The 23,416-nt window shown below is 37.0% G+C and overlaps 1 protein-coding gene across 2 annotated transcripts in view; it reads left to right on the plus strand.

Annotated features, from left to right (window-relative positions):
* plppr1 (phospholipid phosphatase related 1) overlaps positions 1-23,416 on the plus strand; it is a 105,478-nt gene that overhangs the window by 72,754 nt on the left and 9,308 nt on the right. For both annotated transcript variants that reach the window (XM_059358029.1, XM_059358028.1), the window contains exons 4-6: positions 11,575-11,707; positions 17,094-17,344; positions 20,601-20,777. In XM_059358029.1, coding sequence (XP_059214012.1) covers positions 11,575-11,707; positions 17,094-17,344; positions 20,601-20,777 — 561 coding nt within the window. The remainder of the gene's footprint in view (positions 1-11,574; positions 11,708-17,093; positions 17,345-20,600; positions 20,778-23,416) is intronic.

Below are 23,416 nucleotides of genomic sequence, written 5' to 3' on the forward strand. Positions count from 1 at the left end.
ATAAAAAATGTTGAAACACACTGCAAAATTTGAAAAATCTCTGCAATAAAAGTAAAATCATGGAAACTTAGAGTTCATCTGACAGCAGGGCTCCATGCTGCTTCGTTTTTTTACATCGTGACGTCATGAAGGAGTCGTGCTCCAGCACTTTCGTGGACTCCGGAGGGTTTTTAAAGCTTGCTGATGGTGAATGTAGGCCAGGGGTTACCTGTGCATGGCTGATTTAAATGCTTCATGCAGCAGCAACAAACGGCCACCAGGTGTCACTGCAGCTCCATGTTTGTTTATGGCTCCAACCTGCACAGCAGACCTGGCAACATATGTTCCTGGGCCCCTGGGTCTCTTCATTATTAAACCTGTGTCAAAGACTGGATTTGCATGTTCCTGTTTAGTATTAAAATTCATTTTTTTCCATGTCTTAATCGGACCATATGCAAAGAAAAAGACGAGTCAATCCCAGAATACACAAACAGTTTGATCCTGTGTGTTTGAAGAAGCCGATGGTTGATGGTTAGACGCAGCCGCAGTATGTTTTACAGTCATGAAGGGTTATGAATGTTAACAGCTGCAGCACTGCATCACATTTGTTCATACATCTTCGTTGTAAAGGAATCTTTTTTTTTCACTTTAGCTTTTTTTTTCCACTTTAGCTTTTTTGATTTAGTGTTTTTTCTGTCATTTTGTGTCTTTTTTTGGTCTTTTTTTCCACTTTAGCTTAGGCAAGAATGCAAATTAAATGCTTTGACATAATGTCAATGTATCAAATTCTCAATACAAATATAAAGGAATAAAGGAAAAGTTAAGACTTTTTAATAATAAAAATAATTGTATCATGTTAAAACATTTCCTTGCACCTTTAAATCATCTTCATATGTGCATACAGCCACCTATTTTCAGAATATTACACAATAAAATGTATTGGCCCATGCAATCACTGTAATTTAAGTTACTGTATGTTTACTTCATTTATACAGTATATACTGTATATTTACAGTTTTTATAATAATAAAATAGTAGTAAAAATAATACAAAATAGTAGATTTGTGTCTTTTTAAAATAATTTTGTGTCTTTTTTGGTAATTCTGTGTATTTTATTGTCATTTTTTCTGTCTTTTTTGTAATTTTGTGTCTTTCTTTTGTAATTTTGTGTCTTTATTTGGTCGTTTTGTGTCTTTTTTGGTAATTTTGTGTCTTTTTTAAGTAATTTAGTGTCTTTTTTGGTCATTTTGTGTCTTTTTAGAGTAATTTAGTGTTTTTTCAGTGGTTTGTGTCTTTTTTTTGTAATTTTGTGTCTTTTTTTGGTCATTTTCATACTGCCTTCAGCGGCCCCCAGGTAATTTGAGTTTGAGACCTCTAGATATCAGCTCTGAAATTAAACTCTCATCAGCTAATTTTGTTATTATCATTATATTTGTCCAAACAAATATACCTTTAGTTGCACCAGGCATTAAAATGAACAAGAAATTGAAGAAAACTAATATTTTTTTCCATCAGACTTCCTCATTACCCAATAGGTGTATGTCTAAAGACCTTGGTGTCGTTGAATGCTTCACAGCAAACCTAAACTTTAGTTTCAAACCGTAGAGTGCCATGAAAAGGCTTCTTTTGTACTGTATATGTCTCATTTTAATAGCCCAGGTTCTTCTCCAAACAGACTTCTTCTTCTCTTTCTATTACCATTTGAAGAGGCACTTAATCTGGGCTGTGATCATAAAAGATGTCTGGTTTCTGGACTCGCTCCCCATTTATCTGTAATGAGATATTACTGTTCTGCTGCCTCTTTGTGTCTCTTCCTGCTCTTTGTGCTTATTACCTGGACGCTTCATTCTTCACTCTCAGCCTCTAAACACATTGAGTGTTGTTGCCGGCATGTTAGTTTGAAATAAAACCTGAATTATTGTCACTTTTATTGAACAAGTAAAACACATCCTGTTACTCATATTCCCTCTCTGGAGCTAATTGGTGAGCAGACGCATCAGTAGTGTTACACACCTGGATGCACACACACACACACACACACACACACGTACGCACACTGACATTCACAATAGAACAAAATAAATTGGTTTAAAATACGGAAGAGTGCTCTGATTGGCCAGGAAATGTGACAGACAGAATTATTCACAGCTGATTTGTTTAGAGTGCATCTGTGTGCAGTTTTGACAGACTCTTCTGCACTGATTACTTCACCAGAAACATGGGAAAAGAAAAGAGAGAAAGAAGAAAAGAAAATGTAATTATGGACTGACTGGAAAGTTTAATCCACAAGCTTGTTTTTTCATTCATTTTGTGTCTTTTTTTGTAATTTTGTGTCTTTTTTCAGTCATTTTGTGTCTTATCTGGAATAAAAAATACACAAAATGATTTAAAAAACTACACAAAATAACTTGAAAAAAGACACAAAATGACCAAAAAAAAGACACAAAATGACCACAAAATGACCAAAAAAAGACACAAAATGACCACAAAATGATCTAAAAAAGACACAAAATTACCAGATAAGACACAAAATGACTGAAAAAAAGACACAAAATTACAGAAGATAACTAAATTACTTAAAAAAGACACAAAATGACCAAAAAAAGATACAAAATGACTGAAAAAACACTAAATTACTTTAAAAAGACACATAATTACCCCAAAAGGACACAAAATTACCCAAAGAGACACAACATTACAAAAAAAAGGACACAAAATAACTAAAAAAAAAAGACACAAAATGACATTACATAACAAGTTAAAAAGTAAAAAAAACAACAAAAAAAACAAAATTAAATTAACAAACACTTTGCATTATTCACTTTAGCGTTTTGGCTTTTGAGAGTTTGCCTTTAAATAAAAATTAATGCCTCGTATATGTCCTGCTGTTGTTAAAGCCAGAGGAGGTAGCTTTGAAGAAAGCAAAGCAAGAAAAACCCAAAAATTATAGTTTAAATGTGTTCTGATAAGTGACTCTTTATATAATAATCACCTTTATTTTGTTGCAAAGTATAGCAATGAAACTCTGATCTTTTTTTGTACAAATTTGAATATTTCGTATTTAAAACTCATTAAGTCCCACTAAGATGATTCCTCTCTTCTTTATCCTGCTCGTCCTGATCACACCCCTCCGCTGTGATTGCTGTGTCAGCTGTTTAACTTTTGTTTAACACTGCTGGTCATTTCCCATAATTCCATCTCTTTCCTCTCTCTCTCTCTCTCTGTATGTGGCCTTAGTCGCTCTATCCATCTGTAAGCTTTCCCAAACTTTTTAATTGTGCCCTTTGAGAATGCTGTGTCAGGTGCTAAAGTTGTGCTTCACGCTGTATATATCGCTCCGCCGCCACATGCGTCATAAACCAGAAAAGAAGCCAATCAGAATTAATGATGACAGGGCTGGGATGTTGGCCAATTAGCACGGAGGCAGTAATTTATTCGGATTGTTCCACATGGTCGGACCAATGGGAGGCTGCAGAGGTGAGACGGGTCATTTTAATGCAGCGCTCCGTTCCTTCATGGAGCGGTGTCAGAGAGTCGATCCGTCACCATCGACATGATGACAGAATCAAGCGTGGGTAGAACAGAAACAGGTGGTTGACTGATGTTAGTGGTTAGCACCATGACTGACTGTAGAGCAGGGGTCTCAAACTACCTGGGGGCCGCTGGGGGCAGTAACAAAATGACCAAAAAAAGACACAAAATTACAAAAAAAAGACACAAAATGACTAAAGAAACACTAAATTACTTAAAAAAAGACACAAAATGACAAAAAAAAAGACACAAAATGACAGAAAAAAAAGACACAAAATTACAAAAAAGACACAAAATGACAGAGAAAAACTAAATTACTTTAAAAAAGACACAAAATGACCAAAAAAGACATGAAATGACCCAAAAAATATGCAAAATTACTAAAAAAGACACAAATGTTCTAAAAAAGACACAAAATTACCAAAAAAGACACAAAATGACAGAAGAAAACTAAATTACTTAAATAGGAAACAAAATTACCAAAAAGACACAGAATTACCAAAAAAGACACAAAATTATTTAAAAAAGACACAAAATGACCCAAAAAATATGCAAAATTACTAAAAAAGACACAAAATTTCTAAAAAAGACACAAAATTACCAAAAAAGACACAAAATTACTAAAAAAGACACAAAATTATTTAAAAAGACACACAATTATTAAAAAAAGACAAATAAAATTATTTTAAAAAAGACACAAAATGACCAAAAAAAGCCATTCTTATAAAACTCACATTAAACTTTCATATCAAGGTGGGGGCCACAAAATATCGTCACAAGGGCCGCAGGTGGCCCGTGGGCCGCCAGTTTGAACCCCCTGCTGTAGAGGTTTCTAAAGATAAACTGTGGAGAGATATCAGAGGTGTTGAAGTTGAAGTTGAAGAACTCCAACGTATTCTTTCCATACCAGTTAAGGCCCTTGATGGCCAATTCCACTTCCTTTAACGTGTGCCTTGGTAGCAATAATAAAAAATGATCGGCTCGTTAAAAAGACATTAAAGGATCATTAATTGATTTTTTTTCTCCACTTCGGGGAACCATCACAAACTGTAAACACAACAAGTTAAATATTATCACCTTATAAAGTGAATTATCCTGTGTTTTTGTTGCCTGTTTACACTAACAGCAGACAATGAGCAACATTAGCATTGATTTGGTGTAGTGGGTAACATTTCACTCTCATTTGAGCTCTGTTGTAGTCTCCAATGACTCCTGAGAGAAATATCTGACAGGCTGCTGAATGATCCACTATGTCCAACAGTTAGTTTTTAACTTTATCAGAAGTTTGGTGGGTTGGAAGCATACAGTGGGTTTGTCAGAGCTTTTGGTGAAAGCAGCTGCATTTATGGGATTAGAACCCTGACATATTGTTTTTTTGGGCGCTTCCTAGTCACTCGCGAGCTATTTTGTATCCTGCATCTTTGCATTTAAGCCTTTGCCTACATTGACACACTACAGAATATCCAACAAGCGTTTTTTTATCGATGGAGGAAACAAAAGACAGCGCTCAGACAAGCATATTGAAGTACATTGCTCTGTGTGACATTTTGCAAACATTCAAGTCAAGGCAACATATAACACCAAATCACAATCCATGTTATTCAGGCATTCAGGGCTGTGAGATTTGTCCCGTTTGTCCTCGTGCTTAGCGAGAACCAAAGGCTGGTTTTCCAGCTGTGATCAGTGCGTTTACATGCACAGTTTAATCGAGCTATGCTTAAAATTAGCTTTTGGCGTCTAATCAGACTTCTGTCCTTGTCCCAGTTTACATGCAACTGAAATCGGATAACTGACGGGAACGTGTCCTCCTCCTCAACACTGGGTGGTGATATGCAGAATCTCAGTGGGTTAATACGGCGCCCTTTCCGACTGACTTATTATGTCATAATAAACAAGTGGAGAAAGGTGGGAAACCGGCATTTTCGAACAACAAAAACAACAAGATAGAAGATGATTTTGAGGGGCAGACACGAATGCCGGATGCTGTTAGAGGACTACAACAGTAGCCTGTCTTCATTTCGACACTTTGTGCCATCGCTACTGACTGGCTAATGCTACTGGCTAATGTGACCGGCTAATGTGTGACCGGCTAATGCAACCGGCTAATGTGTGACCGGCTAATGTGACCGGCTAATGCAACCGGCTAATGTGTGACCGGCTAATGTGACCGGCTAATGCGACCGGCTGATGTGTGACTGGCTCATGCGACCGGCTAATGCGACCGGCTAATGTGTGACCGGATAATGTGTGACCGGCTAATGTGTGACCCGCTAATATGTGACCGGCTAATGAGACCGGCTAATGGGACCGGCTAATATGTGACCGGCTAATGAGACCGGCTAATGTGACCAGCTAATGTGTGACCGGCTGATGTGTGACCGGCTAATGCGACCGGCTAATGTGTGACCGGCTAATGCGACCGGCTAATGTGACTGGCTAATATGTGACCGGCTAATGTGTGACTGGCTAATGCGACCGGCTAATGTGACTGGCTAATATGCGACCGGCTAATGCGACTGGCTAATGTGTGACGGGCAAATGTGCGACCGGCTAATGTGCGACCGGCTAATGCGACCGGCTAATGTGTGACCGGCAAATGTGCGACCGGCTAATGCAACCGGCTAATGTGTGACCGGCTAATGCGACCGGCTAATTTTAATCATTTTTAAAAAAGTTTTTTTCAAGTGTCATGTAAACGTACTGACTGACTCGCATGCCAATCCACTGGTTGTGCTAATCTTAGCACATGTTGCTAACGGCAAACAGCTAAAAGTTTGCACGCAGAACTTGTGAATTGGTTTAACATTATTATGTGCATTAATCTACATATCATGTATTCTGCATGCAGCTGCATGCAACAGACCGTGACCCCAGCACAGCAACAGTTTGATTCAAATACAAGAGTTCCATCGCAATTACACACTTAGAATTAGGAAATAATTCTCTGTTGGCTTCATAAATACATCTGGAGTTATCACAATTAAAAAACAGTGTAGGTTTGGAGCTAAACGCAGAACAAACTAATGAGGAGCCAGCAGACAAAGCTCAATGATTTAATGATGAAAATAACTATCCAGGAAGATCGACAAGACAAGACAAGAGGACTGAAAACAAAAAAACCACAGCTAAAAGTAGATGACATGACAATTAAACAGGGAAATCACTGAGACTAAACACACCAGAGACTAATTAACTGGTGCAAACCAAGTGTGACAGAAAACAGGCGGGAAAAAGACAAAGGCAGGAAGTAAACGAGATGTCACATGAAGAGAATGACTTTCAAAATAAAACAGTGAACAAACTACAAACAAAAAGCCAAGGACAGGACATTCACTACACATTCAGTATATGAAAATATATAATAGTGCAGCATTAAGGAGGTTCTACATTTGTATTGTATTACATATTTCCAAATTAACCTTAAAAATAAGCCAAATTGAACGACTAAGATCTGTTTTTCTTCCAATTTGAAAAGATTATCACACGTAATTAAGAGCTTTAAACTGTAACATTAAAGACAAAGTTTTCTGCTGCCTCAGGCTACACGCTTGATTATTTTTCAAAAGTCTCAACTTTTGGCAGTCAGTATGAACCGAGACATGAATCATTTATGGTTTTTTCCACAGGGGACAGATGTCACATTTATTATATGAGTGAATAAAAATGAGAATAGGGTAAAACATACAAAAAAAAAGCTACTCTTAAATGCTGTGAGCAGTCACACTGTGTCATTTTAATGTCACAGGTGCTGAGTTTTATGGACTTTCAAGGGTATTGCGGTCTTGAGCTCCCATAAATCTGTTACACTCTTGGATGGCTCAGTGTTATTAACCCATTAAGGCCTAAAACGCCTGGAAATAATGTGTGGAAAACCTATGGGCGATTTTAAAATAACCCCCAAAAACCTGAAGTTTTTTTTAGTAATTTTAGGTGTTTTTTTGGTAATTTTGTGTCTTTTGGGGGCAATTTTGTGTCTTTTTTTAATAATTTTGTGTCTTTTTTTGGTAATTCTGTGTCTTTTTTTGGTAATTCTGTATCTTTTTAAAATTATTTTTGTGTATTTTTTGGTAATTCTGTGTCTTCTTTGGTAATTTTGTGTCTTTTTTGGTAATTTTGTGTCTTTTTTTGGGTAATTCTGTGTCTTTTGTAACTAATTTTGTGTCTTTTTTTGGTAATTTTGTGTCTTTTTTTGGTAATTTTGTGTCTTTTTTTTGGTAATTCTGTGTCTTCTTTGGTAATGTTGTGTCTTTTTGGGGTAATTTTGTGTCTTTTTAAATAATTTTGTGTCTTTTTGGGTAATTCTGTGTCTTTTTTAAATATTTTTTGTCTTTTTTGGGTAATTCTGTGTCTTTTTTAATAATTTTGTGTCTTTTTTTGGGTAATTCTGTGTCTTTTTAAATATTTTTGTGTCTTTTTTGGTGATTTCAAAGTTCTGGAAAAGTCCCATGATGCATTGTGACACTCTGATGCATTTCATTGGCCACGAGACCGAAAATAGAATACAAATACTACAAAACGACGTATCCGCTTTCCTGGCTTTAATGGGTTAATATAGTATGTGAAGCAGAAATTTGCTGTTCTTATCTCATGTCTGGCAAATTACTCTAAGATATAGATTAGCGTGTTTCTTTTTAACCTTTTGATTTTCTGCTCAGACACCAACCACACTGTTTCAGCTGAATGCCAAGTTGTCCTCAGTTTCCCGACATTTAGAGATAGTTGTTCTCAGTCAGTTCACTTCAGTTTTCCTGACATTTGTATAAAGGAGCGTGGGGGTTACATGAGTTGGAATAAGAACAATCAGTCAGTGGTAACTAACCTTTTCAGTGCTGAGGCAGACTCTAGTGAGACAAATACGTCAAGGCAATTTGTTGTTGCTTGAAAATGTTAAAGTTATCATTTAGGAAAAGTGTCTGGAAATCACTTATTATCAGCATTTCATGAACCTGAATAGAATGTAATAGTGAGGCGGCATAGCTTCTTGTGAATGGGATATCTCAGCAACACCTGAAGGGAATTTCATTCTATTTGGTGCAAATGTCCACTTGGACTCAAGGATGAACTGATTAGATTTTCTACATCAAAGGACAAGGTCACTAAACATTTTGGCTATAACGCACAGAAATGTCTAATAGGATTAAACGATTAAAGGAGGTTTAGTGAGAGATTTGGGACCGGTGATGATGATTTCTGATTTTTCACTGTTGAGTTTGAGAAAGTTGGTTTGGAGCCAGGATTTTTTTTCAGTGATGCAGTTGGTGAGAGTAGAGTGTGTGGCGGTAGTGATGACTTTAGTAGAAATATGGAGCTGGATGTTGTCTGCAAAGCAATGAAAATGGAGTCCGTTGCGGCGCATAATTTGACCAATGGGAAGGATGTAGAGGATGAAGAGGAAGGGGCCGAGAACTGAACCTTGGGGGACACCACAAACTTTCGTTTCATTTCGTATCCGTTTATTTCGGTCAATACATGTCATTAAAACAGAAGTAACAAACCAGAAAAAAAACCATTGATCAAAGTAAACAATAAGTAAACAGAGAAAGAAAATTGATAATAGACATTTGGACCGAAAAGGCTGAAGCGTAGCTTATAACGCCTTATTACCCTGTTACAACTCAAGTTAATTTAAAAATTAGAAATGTACAATCTGTTATTTATTAATAAAAGAAATAAGCAGTCACAAAAGAGAGAAAAGAAAGAAGCTGCTTGATTTTTTTTTCCTAAATAGTAGCCGCATAGAACGTGTCACCACTCATTACTCTAACTCCAATTTGTTCCATACATTAACAGCTGTTAGCGTGGTGCATCGTGACATGCAGGCTGCCATGGTCAGGGATCGAACCACCGACCTTTCGATCTGTCTTTAAGAATATGTAGCTTCTTTGCAGTAAAGTCCATATTTCAAACATTCAGCCATGGCTACACATGTGTTTGTACAGACATGGGTGTAAACTGCAACTTGGCCGGTTGGCTGAGCTATACAACCATGAGGCGATATTCCTAGTTTTTAAAGTTTTCCAGTAATTGACACTCACTGGAGATTAAGATACATCTGATCTCCCTACATGGCAAAACTGACCTATATTTCAGATATAGAACAGCTTTGCATATGCATGCTTCAAGCAAACTAAATAATTTGTTTACTCTGAAAATTGTAACATGCATGATGCTTTAAGAGGCTGATGCATAACTTTGTTTATATTAAAATCATTTTTTTCTTTTAAACCACCCAAGATTTAGTGTAGTGAATTTATGTTAGTTAACTATTACACAATGCCCTCCTTTGCAAAAATGCAAAAATGCATTTTGATTTGCCTCCACCACAGCTCTGCCATAATCAAACTACATGGTACAAGTTGCCTGCCTTTTACAGTCACAGTCTGTTTGAAGATGAAGGCAGTTTTTGGTGAAGACAGATGTTTTTGTGTCAACATGCATCAGAAGATAGATTCTCCTGTCATGATACATTGATGATATTTTCATTTGGTATTTGCATGCTTCATGTCAGCGGAAAAAAGTTTTTGAAAATATTAATTCGGCCTCGTTGGTGCTGACAAACCCAGACAGGACTGAATCCAAGCTTTTTAAACATTCATACCCTTTTTATGTGACTGCTGTCAGTCTCTCTTTCTTCTTTGTTTCTTTAGTTTCTCAACATCACAAAAACCAGCCGCTCTCGCTGCTCGTAGCCACAAAGAAAGAAATAGATTATAGTTGCATGCACAAAAAAACATGTTGATGATAAAAAAATAAATATAGAAAACATTCACGAGGGATGGAAAAACACAGGAGTTTTGTTACCTGTCCTGGGGCTCAAAACAAACTCTTTTATGAACTCAAACACACACCAGAGAACAAAACCACATGTGTACACACATATGCACTTATTGTATGCACACACTCTGGCTCATAAACACACACTTTTTTCTAGCAGTGTGCATCACCCAGAGGCAGTGGGCAATGAGTTTCATTTTGTGTGTCCGGCAGCAGTTTTTCCATTAGACCTGATGTAATGTCCACAATATAATGGACCTGAAGAAAGGCTGCATTAAGACACAGTGGTTTATGTACACAGGGCAGACAGGGGCAAAATGTTCCTCTGCCCTATAATGGGATGCCTAACTTGATGTTTCTTTTCTACTATGTCTCTAGGGCTGTTTCCACTACCACCCAATACCCAGAATGAGGCGGGTCTCACTCGCCGAAACGCCCCTAATTTGAATATGAACCGTCCGGAGCGGACTTTTGTCGGGACTTTTTTCGGGACTTTTTTCGTCCCTGTAGAAGAGCAGGGTCTTTTTTCTCCCCTGTAAAAAGCCTGGTTGCTGATTGGATAGAACACTAAGCAGGATGTGACGTAGTACTCGACGCCACAACAACACGCGCCATTTGTAAAAGCCGGCGAAGCAGTGTTGCCTACTTAGTGACTTTGTTGCTATATTTAGCGACTTTTCAGACCCTCTTAGAGACTATTTTTCAAGAAAGCGACTGAAGACAAATCCAGGAACTTTTTCTGGTGTTATTGGAGACTTTTGGAGACTCGTTCTTACTCTTCTTAACGAGCTGCGGGGGCCGGCGGCTCGTTAAGAAGTCCTCCTACAGCAGTCTCTCCCAGCTGCAGAGCCGGAGGGGATGTTAACCCCTTAGCGTCCTGGCTAACAGTTAGCTCTGTAGCAGTACAGTGTGTATGTGCTAACAGGCTAACAGTTAGCTCTGTAGCAGTACAGTGTGTTTGTGCTAACAGGCTAACAGTTAGCTCTGTAGCAGTACAGTGTGTATGTGCTGCTGCTGCAGGAGGTGTTCACTTAGCGATCTCTGTTTGTTTACAACAAGCACCAGACACTCTGTGCACAGTTAGTGATGCCGGTTAATTCACCATCACTATGTTTATGATCAGTGGAGACATTGTGCATAATTAGCCATGCTGCTTTGTTTATGATCAGCTGCTGACATTGTGCACAGTTAGCAACGGTGGCCACAGTTGCGTCTCCCATGTGTGTTTCTTTCTGAAACTCTTCATCTTTCTGTGTCGCTTCCTGACATTTTCTGTGTATCTGTGTGTAGATTTTCATCGGGGAGGTGTCGATGTACGTGATGAAGTCAACGAGGGAAGCTCTGCTGGCCCAGGAGAAAACCATCGTGACAGGAGACTGTTGTTACCTCAACCCTCTTATCCGCCGCATCATACGCTTCATAGGTAAGAAAGTTTTAAGGCTTAAGAGTTAGGGCTTGATTATGGCAAAAATTATTATCACTCTTTTTTTAAAATGAAAATCACAATTATTTAACATTAGTAAAAACTTGGACTCAAGGATGAACTGTTTGGATTTTGGCAGTCAAAGTGTGTCTGTCCCACTATTGTGAACACAATCTCTCAGGTTGAACGCTTAAAATAAGAAATTAAAAACTCTTAAAACAATATAAATTAAAGCTGCCAGCAGTGATGAACTGGCCCAAACAGAGTGACCTGATAATTATTTGTTTTTTACCAAGATAAAAAAAACTTTAGATATAGAAGTGTTCGATATTTTATCTTGTTTTAAGAGTTAACTTCTTATTTAAGTGTTCAACATGCTTATTTCTAGATTTAATAATCTTAATTTAATAAATCTTGTCAAGGTAAATTATCTGTCCATGCAGCAAGATCATTTCCCTCAAATTTACTGTTTTGTCTGGTTTTAGACTAAACACCTTTTTTTGCAGTGCTCTGAAGTCTGTGTTTTCTCAATGTGCACCTCAGTGCAGCGACACTGGACCAAAATACAAAAAATAACGATAATTTTGCAGGTTCAAATCATTTCATTTAGTTCCGTATAAAGATTTCCACACTCACTGTGCAGTTTTTTTGTGTTTTGTTGTTGCAGCAAAGTGATCCAATCATAATTCAAATGCATAACCATACACACACTTCAGTGACCACATCACCATTTATAATGCAGTGACATTAAGGTGCAGCTTTTGACCGTCTTCACTTCCATTTCATTTAATAGCCAACTACATAAGCACTGTTTATAAGGTTAATAGCTCAGCAAACAATGCATCTGCAGCATCCGTTTCTCCTCTCAGTCTCTCAGAGAGCTTTTAAACAGGAAGCTGTATATCATGGCTAAGCTGACAGGTGAATGTGGCTGCTGTTAGTCACCTGTGAGGGGAGCTCCAATGCAAAAAAGCCACCAATTCAAATTGTAATCTTGATGATTCAGAGCTCCAGGATTGTGGTATTTAGAATGAGTTAGTTTTCCTAAACACCCCCAGCATCATGTAAAGAGGACTGAGGGTGGCTCCCCAGCAACAAATAGGCTCCTCCAGCTGTCACCAACCTGTGAATAACATGACGTATGAAAGGGTTAGCCATTATCCTGTGTGTCAGGGAAAGGTCGATGCACAGTGAAGGATGAAATGAAAGAGTTGAGAAGGTAAACAAGGTCAGCCAGGATAAGGGAGGCAGCAGGTAGTCAACCCAAACATGGAACCTAAGGTCATCTACAAATACTTAACGTTTAGATGAGCAGATGTTGATCCTCCATGTTAGATACTTGAGAATAAAGCAGCACGCACACTGGCTCTGTTGGTTAGTGGTGCATCATTTGATGTTTGTAGCACACACATGATACAATTCAGTGTGTTTACTTGCACAGTTTAATCGAGCTCTGCTTAAAAATCGATTTTGGCGTCTAATAGGACTTCTGTCCTTGTCCCAGTTTACATGCAACTGAGAAAATCTAATAACTAACGGGAACGTGTCCTCCTCCTTAACACTGGGTGGAGATATGTGTTGTTTCAGTGGGTTAATATGGCGCCTTTCTGTTGACCTCAGTTCAACACTCGCGACTGACCAGCGACTGGCTAATGTGACCGGCTAATGTGCGACCGGCTAATGTGACCGGCTAATTTGCGACCTGCTAATGTGACCGGCTAACGTGTGACCTGCTAATGTGACCGGCTAATGTGCGACCGGCTAATGTGCGACCTGCTAATGTGACCGGCTAATGTGCGACCTGCTAATGTGACCGGCTAATGTGTGATCTGCTAATGTGCGACCTGCTAAAGTGACCGGCTAATGTGACCGGCTAATGTGCGACCTGCAAATGTGACCGGCTTAGGTGCGACCGGCTAATGTGCGACCTGCTAAAGTGACCGGCTAATGTGACCGGCTAATATGCGACCTGCAAATGTGACCGGCTTAGGTGCGACCGGCTAATGTGCAACCTGCTAATGTGACCGGCTAATGTGTGACCGGCTAATGTGACTGGCTAATGTGCGACCTGCAAATGTGACCGGCTAATGTGTGACCGGCTAATGTGCGCGCTATTTTGCAGTTCATTTTTTGGCTTTTTAAATAGGGTTAGGGTTAGGCCTATTTGTCATGGAATTTGGCAGTATTAATCGTGGAAAAAGTAACAGACCGGGGAACAAAGGACCCTTTTTGGGAAAAGCGGGGAAAAAGGGTCCTATGTTCCTCAGTCTCATACAAAGAGGGGAACATAGACACGTCCCCACAATTCAGTGGGTCCCAGCAGCGGAGGTGGGCCCTGGCCAGGAGCTCTGCACTTTGCACCTCAGCCTCGTTCAAGTGTATTTACATTATTGGTAAAAAATGACTAAACAAGAATACACATGCATATCAAGGACCTTCAACTGTTCTGTATTCCTCTCCAGTTTACACATCCAAGCATCCATCCATTATCTGTAACCGCTGATCCTCAGAGGGTCACGGGTGGCTGCAGCCGATCCCGTCTGACATTGGGCGAGAGGCGGAGTACAACCAGACAGGAGGGCTGACAACCAGTCAGACAACCAGTCAGACAACCAGTCAGACAACCAGTCAGATAACCATTCACTGTTACACCTACAGGCAGTGTGTGTGGAGGAAGTGTGGCCTCATTAGAACTGGTTACGTCTTGTTATTGATGTGGTTTTGCTGTGGTTGGATCATGTTTGGCGGATTACACCATCTGCTTTGATTTAAACTTAATCTTGGACAGGTGAACTTGCTGGTTGAGGCTTTTCAGTTTAAATATACAGCAAACTGGCCTGACTGAACAGATTTCACTAATTCTTCAGAGGACGGAGCCAACTGGGATCCAGTCCAGCTGTGATGAATTTACTGCAGCTAAAACTGCATTAGCCACTGAAACAAAATTGAATTTAAACATCTTTATCAAACATGTTGGATTATAGGCTATATATATATAATATATGTGTGTGTGTGTGTGTGTGTGTGTGTGTGTGTGTGTGTGTGTATGTATATATGGGTCAGTTGGTGTAACCAGTAGTTTTTCCCCCATAAAAATCTGATTATATACAAAGAAATAAATGTGAACTAAAATGAGAAAAAATACAATCCACATTTACATTGCAACACTATGGTATATAACAAATTTTTACATAATTTATCAAAACTTTTGAAAAAAATTGTTGGAATTAGAATATGTTCAAAATTGATGAAATGTGTAAATGTAGAAATACTAAAAAAAAAAAAATTAATTTGATGTTTTTTTTAAATAATAATAGTAATAATAAAAAAATAAATAATAATACAGTATATAATATATAATAATGAATAGTAACAATATAAAATAAAAATGAATAAAATAATTATAAATAAAATAATATGATATATAATAGTTATAATAATAATAATAATAATAATAATAGTATATTACAGTATATAGTAGTAATAATAATAATAATAATAATAATAATAATAATAAGGCCGGTATGATAATAATAATAATAATAATAATAATAATAATATATTACAGTATATAGTAGTAATAATAATAATAATAATAATAATAATAATAATAAGGCCAGTATAATAATAATAATAATAATAATAATAATATATTACAGTATATAGTAATAATAATAATAATAATAATAATAATAATAATAATAATAAAAATAAGGCCAGCATAATAATAATAATATATTACAGTATATAGTAATAATAATAATAATAATAAGGCCGGTATAATAATAATAATAATAGTACAGTATATAAAATAATATGTAATAATAAATAGTAACAATATAAAATAAAAAGAAATAAAATAAAATAATATGATATATAATAATAGTAATAATAATAATAATAATAATAGTAGTAGTAGTAGTAGTATATTACAGTATATAGTAATAATAATAATGGCAGCAACAGTATAGTTTCCCCCTCTCTCTTTCTCCCTCCCTCCCCTCCTCTTTCCTCTCCTCTCGTCCTAATTCCCTCTCTTCTCTATTTCCCTCAATGATGCCCTTCACACAATCGTGTCCCTGTACCCCCCCCCCCCCCCCCACCCCCCCCCCTGCAGCCCCCCCTGGATGAGAATACAAAGCAGAGTAATTTCATGGCTAAGCAGGCCAGATAATCAGCAGTCATATTTCACAGCAGAAGGAATGCAGACGCAGACATTGGTCAGGCTCGCTGGGCTCAAAGTGTCACTGCAATCATTCATATTAGATGATATTTTTTTTATGTTTGTGTTTCTCTTCTGCCTGTTGTCCACTCTTCTTTCTTCCATATTAACGCCATGTGATTAGAGCGTTTATGTGATATCATAAAATCAAAACAGCTTGCATTCAAAGCGCCACAGAGTCATTTTCTCAGGGCAGAATGTTAACTTTAGATATTGGGGGGTTTATCTCTGCATAATGACAGTTGGGAGCTGATGTAGCAGCACTGGGAGCCAGACAGTCACAGGCCAATTTAACCCCGGATATGAGGGTGATTGCTCCAGGATCTAAGGCGGAAATGTGTGTGAAGATGTTCAGCTGCTGTGTTTATGCAAATTATATTTGGTAACTTCAGTGGATATCAAAATGGGGCCCCCATGTCTCTCTGTTTGATAGAAAAACAGGAACAAATAGTCAGAAAAACAGAAAAAAAATTACTCTAAAAAACAGAAAAATTGTCAGAAAAACAGAGAAAATTTGTCAGAAAAAAAGGAAAAAATTGAATCAGAAAAATAGAAAAAATTACTCTGAAAACAGAAAAATAGTCAGAAAAACAGGAAAAAATAGCAAGAAAAACAGAAAAAAATTACTCTAAAAAACTGAAAAATAGTCAGAAAAACAGGGAAAAATTGTCAGGAAAAAAAGGGAAAAAATTGAATCAGAAAACAGGAAAAAAATAGTCAGAAAAACAGGAAAAAATAGTCAGAAAAAAGGGAAAAAATGCGTCAGAAAAAAGGAAAAAATTGAATCAGAAAAACAGGAAAAAAATAGTCAGAAAAACTGAAAAAAATTACTCTAAAAAACAGGAAAATAGTCAGAAAAAACAGGGGGGGGGAAGTCAGAAAAACAGAGAAAAATAGTCGGAAAAAAAGGAAAAAAGTGAATCAGAAAAACTGAAAAAATTATTCTGAAAACAGAAAAATTGTCAGAAAAAAAGGAAAAAATTACTCTGAAAAACAGAAAATTGTCAGAAAGAAAAACGAAAAAAATGAGTCAGAAAAACAGGAAAAATGTCCCAAAAATAAGAAATTAACTCTTAAAATTGTATTAAGGGTTAATGTTTCTTCTGCTGTGAGTTTTTACTATATCATAAACACTCATCTGTGCATCTGTCTGTGTGCCTCCAGGTGTGTTTGCATTCGGTCTGTTTGCCACAGACATCTTCGTCAACGCGGGCCAGGTGGTGACGGGAGGTCTCTCGCCCTACTTCCTGTCTGTCTGTAAGCCCAACTACACCGGCACCGAGTGTCGCTTTAACCACCAGTTCATCGTCAACGGCAACATCTGCACCGGGAACCCCGTGGTGGTGGAGAACGCTCGCCGCTCCTTCCCGTCCAAGGACGCTTCACTCAGTGTTTACTCTGCTGTTTACCTGACGGTGAGACTAACTTCCATGACTGATAAGCACTATAATGAAGTTTTACACTGTGACTTCATGCATATTTTGTACCATAAAGCATGCTAGGGCTGCACCATTATGGCCAAAATGATAATCACGATTATTTTTGATCAATATTGTAATCAGGATTATTTATCACAATTATTCCTCATGTTAGGGAAAACATCTGTTGTAAAGCAGGGATGGGCAACGGGAGGCCCTATTTCTCATGCAATTTGACTTTTTTACTGTAATTTCTTCAAACATTTTTTACAGTGTACACAGTCGCCCATAAAGTTGGAATACAATATTTTTTTACCTCTTTCCATGAAATGATTGTGACAATGTGATTTATTAATGACAGATAAAGTTTATATCTTCTCAAAACTTTGTTAATAAATCTCTTCCAAACATATCACAATGAAAATTAGGAGGATTGTGTCTGAAAACGAAATTATTCAAACTTTATGGGAGAATGTTCAGATAGAAGACGTAGAAGCCAAAGTTCCCCTCCAGCCATGACTGTGTTTTTCTTGTTTCTGTCCCTAAATTGTCTGACCTCGTCTATTCTGACTTGTACCTGTTAAGTTTGTCACTTTAGAGGTGTTTTCACACTCTAAAGAGGAATGATGTTTGTGTTTGTGCACTTACCATCCATCTGGGATTCAAATGAACCCCGAGCGAGGTAGTTTAGGTACACGGAAACTTTTAAAAGCCAATAAAAAGCTTTAAAAAACAAACCGGAAACTTCCAGCGTAGAGTAAAGAGAGCAAAGTCACCATAACATCTTAGCAAGGTTATTATAGTTAACGAAAATAAACGAAATAACGAAAACTAGAAATGAAAAACATTTTCGTTAACTGAAATAAAAATAAAAACTATAATTTTTTTAACGGAAACTGTATTTTGTGGTTACAAAAATAACTAAAACTAACTAAATTTATACTGAAATTGTCCTTTTTTCATACATAATCCAGTGTTTCTATTCCTCCACTACTGAATGAGTTTTTTCCTGCTTTGTGGGCTTCTAATAGAGGCGCGAATATAATTACCGCAATGACACCATATTGGCTGTAAAGAGCAACTTCTCAGCTTTCAGAAAACATTGGAAATATGAAAATTACAATAGCTTAAACCATTCAGTCATTATGGTAATCCGAAGTGCGTATGTCTTCAATTTGCACAAATATTAACTATCCTATTTTGTTAAATTGGTGTTTTTGTCCATAAAATTATTATTTGGTGGCTCTAATAAGTCTCAAATGTAAAAATATGTGATTTTCCAATGTAATCTGGTGATTCTAACAACTCTTTTCAAGTTAAACCTTCAAAATAAGACAAACATAGTTACACTTATACTCAAATTGTTAATTTAGTGAATCACTTTTTGTATCACTACGCTTCTAATGCACAAGGTCATTTTTGACCCATGTGTGTTAACTTGATGTAATAATACAAAAACTATTTTTCTTCATAAAGTATGAAAAGAAAAATGGATATAATGATCTGTTGTAATAAAAAAAAAGATATGCAAACACACAGCCAGCATGAAATAACATGGGGAATGAATGTGGGTCATTTTTAGAAGATGTTTATATTTTGTGCATAAAAGTGAGAAAAGTTGCCTTTTTTTAAGGAAAATTAGGTATTTAAGTGCTGAACTAAACAAAAACCAATTTAAATTATTCAGTTTGACTAAATGTTACGTTTTTGCAAATGTAAATATGTGTAATTGCTAAATAAAGTTTAAATCAAATTAAAAAGTAGTTGTAATTGTACACCACGATATAGATTTCCCTAAGCACAAGTTGTTGTTTTTTTCATTTGCATCTGTTGTTCCGTTCTTTAAATCAGCACCACGTAATCGAGTGAAGACAAAAAAGAAAATTTCCGGATTTTCTGCAACCCCAATATGAGCAGAGTTAATTAAAAATCAGTGTCAAATGTACTCGTGGCTCCAGAGTTACTCATCTGGGACTGAATTTAATTATTTCACATCTTGGTGGAAAGTGATTTTAGAACACAAACAATCAGAGATGAATAGATGTTTTTTAACCTGGCTGATTAAAGTTGTACACTAGATTTGACTTTGAATAAAAAGGAATATTTGCTGTAAAAATGTTAAAATGTTACCCAGCACATCTATCGTTAAAGGAGCAGCTGACAAGGAGGGACTTCATATTTCTCGAAAGTGTGTCGAGGAATGTTTCACACCAGCGTGGGTTCAGGCATTTTAAGAAAATTGTCTGTGGAACACATGAGAATGGCTTTCTGAAGAGCTGCTGGTTGGTGTCAGGGTGACGGAGAGGCTCAGCTGCTGAGGAGTGAAAGGAGAGATGTTATAGTCGGAGCAAGACAAATACAAGGACAGGCTGTTGATGGAGAGAGAACTTGATACGCAACGCATGGAGGTAAAAGGGAGTGTCTAAAAACGAGATAAAAACAGTAAATCTGAGGGAAATGATCTTGCTGCATGGACAGATAATTTACCTTGACAAGATTTCTTGAATTAAGATTATTAAATATAGAAATAAGCATGTTGAACACTTAAAATAAGAAATTAACCAGTTAAAACCAGAATAAAACCCAGTTCAAACCACTAAAAAACAGAATAAAATCCACAAAAAAACAGAACAAAACTACATAAAACCAGAATAAAACCATTTAAAACCAGAATAAAACCATTTAAAACCAGAACAAAACCACATTAAACCAGAATAAAACCAATTAAAACCAGAATAAAACCACATAAAACCAGAACAAAACCACATAAAACCAGAATAAAACCATTTAAAACCAGAATAAAACCAATTAAAACTAGAAAAAAACCACATAAAACCAGAATAAAACCATTTCAACCCAGAATAAAACCATTTAAAACCAGAACAAAACCACATAAAACCAGAACAAAACCACATAAAACCAGAATAAAACCAATTAAAACCAGAATAAAACCATTTAAAACCTGAAAAGTCGCTAATTATAGCAACAAAGTTGCTAAATTGGCAACACTGCTTCACCGGCTTTTACAAATGGCGCGTGTTGTTGTCGGGTAGAGTACGACGTCACATCCTGCTTAGCGTTCTATCCAATCAGTAACCAGGCTTTTTTCAGGGGAGAAAAACAGCCCTGCTCTTCTACAGGGACAAAAAAAGTCCCGACAATTCAAGACATTCTTGGTATTGGTCTGTAGTGGAAAAAGTCCTTTTGGGATCCATTCTTTGCTCTGATATAATCTTCCTTCTGTCCTCTTTAGATGTACATCACCAGCACCATCAAGACCAAGTCCAGCCGTCTGGCGAAGCCGGTTCTCTGTCTGGGAACGCTGTGTTCTGCCTTCCTGACCGGCCTGAACCGGGTCTCAGAGTACCGGAACCACTGCTCCGACGTGGTGGCCGGCTTCATCCTGGGGTCCGCCGTCGCTCTGTTCCTGGTGAGGAGAATGTTTGGGGAAAGTGTGTGAGTTAGAGGAGGATTAGAGGAGGAGAGGGAGAGGAAGATGATTATTCTGAGGTGGATTCTGGTCATGACTTATTTTCAAATTATAATAATATTATCCAGCTTCATTTTGGAACAGACCCAAACCAGTAATTAAACCATTAATTCAGGCTGCAGCCCAAACCCACCAAAGCCATTTTTAAAGTCAGTGTGGATGCAAAATTATATCCTAAATATCCCAAACACACCATGTATTTAGTGTTCATCTATATTGATCTTAACCCTTTATCGATATCTAAAACTGGGTCCCCATGTGTCTCTGTGAGGTCGTAGAACCACATGGATTTCGTAATATTTCGAGAAAAAAAGTTGTACATTCACTAGATTAAAGTGGCAAATGTACAAGAAAAAAAGTTGCAGATTTAAGAGATTTAAAGTGGCAAATCTTCCCGAAAAAATCACAGATTTACGAGAAAAAAAGCGGGAAAAAAGCAACTTTTTTCTCGCAGATTCACCACTTTAACTCTGTGGAGTCTTGGAATATTTTGTCCATTTTTTAATCCTTTTCATGTCTTTTTTTGTGTCGTTTTTTGTGTCTTTTTTGTTACTTTTGTGTCTTTTGTTGTGTCTTTTTTTAGTTATTTTGTGTTTTTTTTATGTCATTTTGTGTCTGTTGTGTCGTTTTTTTGGTCCTTTTGTCACTTTTTTGTCCTTTTGTGTCTTCTGTGTCTTTTTTGGTAATTTTGTGTCTGTTGTGTCTTTTTTTTGTTTTTTTGTGTCTTTTTTGGTAATTTTGTGTCTGTTGTTTTGTCTTTTTTTAGTTATTATGTGTCTTTTTTTAGTTATTTTTTGTAATTTTGTGTCTTCTGTGTCTTTTATGGTCATTTTGTGTCTCTTTTTGGTCATTTTATGTCTTTTTTTAGTCATTTTGTGTCTTTTTTTAGTCATTTTGTGTCTTTTGTCATTTTTTGTCTTTTTTTGTAATTGTGTGTCTTTTTTGGTCATTTTATGTCTTTCTTTAGTCATTTTGTGTCTTTTTTGTTCATTTTGTGTCTTTTTTTGACGTCATGAAGAAGTCGTGCTCTGGCGCTTTCGTGGACTCCAGAGGGTTAAATCTCATAAATTTTTTCTGGTAGATTTGCCACTTTAATCTCGTAAACTTTTTTCTCAAAATATCACCCCCCTCCCCCGGGTCCATTTGGTTTTTTTTTACACATTCTGTAATATCCTCCTATATTCTCTAGGGTTGAAATTTGGAATATGCAAGTATTTTAATGATTGACGTTGATATGTGTTTATAGAAACCACAACATGTATGTTAAAAGTACCAATGTTGCCATGTGTAATGAGTTCCTAAACTCTAATCTAAGAGAGCAGTTGATGAAAAGGTGACGGACAGAGAAAGAGGATGTAACATGGTTTATAGTGAGCTAAAGGTGAGTTCAAGTCCAGGTGAGTTAGGATAGAGGGGGATGGTGCTCTGGTTGATTGGGTTGAAGGAGGAAAAGAGAAGAAAGGAGAGAAATACTGAGGTGGCACCTGGATTTCTAGTGAGATCAGCAGATGCTCAGAGCTCAGAGAGAGGCAGGAGGTCCACGAGTGGAAATGGAGTTGAGGGAAATAGTTTTAAACTAGTTCTGAGTCAAAGGAAGGCAACCTGCAGCTCCGGAGCCACATGTGGCTCTGTAGGCCGTCTGCAGTGGCTCAATGTGGCTTTTTTGGTAATTTTGTGTATTTATTTTGGTAATTTTGTGTCTTCTTAAAGTAATTTAGTGTTTTTTTTCAGTCATTTTGTGTCTTTTTTGGTCATTTTGTGTCTTTTTTGGGTCAGTTTGTGTCTTTTTTAAGTAATTTAGTTTTTTTTCTGCCATCTTGTGTCTTTTTTTAGTAATTTTGTGTCTTTTTTGGATCATTTTGATACTGCCTCCAGCGGCCCCCAGGTAATATGAGTTTGAGACCCCTGCTATAAACGGTTTTAAAACATCTACAGCTGGCATTTTAAAATCTACATTTTGCCAAATTCAAGTCTAGTTTTGCAGTTTTATACTTGTAAGTGTTGATGAAAAAGCTTTGTAACTGTTGATATTCTAGTTTCAAGCATGAATTTACTCAATTTAGGTCATAAAATCTCAGTAACAAGCTGTAATATCTGATTTAGATAATTAAGGACCAAAACACATTAAACAAGTGAAACAGTCGAACATAAAAGATGCTGACTAAGAAGAACTATCTTATCAGACAAAAAATAAGCAGATATCCCTTATCTATATCTAAGATATTTAATCTTACTAAGATTTCAGTTTTTGCAGTGAAGCTGAGAAACGCTGATGTGCTTTGGTCCATGAAGCAGCCTGTCCTTGGACCAGGAGGAGGAGGAGGAGGAGGAGGAGCCACATAATGAAGGATATTGCCTTTCAATGATTGATTTATAAAAATTGACATGCAATGAGTGGGGAATCTCCAGGGAAAGACTGACTCAATCATCAGCTCAGCAGCAGCTTTGAACCTTCTCGTTCCCAGCTGATTATCAGACGGGTCCTCCTGCATGTTGACCTGACGGTCCTGATGAAGCTCATCAAGGTCTTGTCATGTGAGAACTGAGGCGGTCTGATGGACTGCTACCTGGAGGGAAAT

This window comes from Centropristis striata, chromosome 19, assembly GCF_030273125.1.
Source record: "Centropristis striata isolate RG_2023a ecotype Rhode Island chromosome 19, C.striata_1.0, whole genome shotgun sequence".
In the NCBI taxonomy this organism is placed as follows: Eukaryota; Metazoa; Chordata; class Actinopteri; order Perciformes; family Serranidae; genus Centropristis; species Centropristis striata.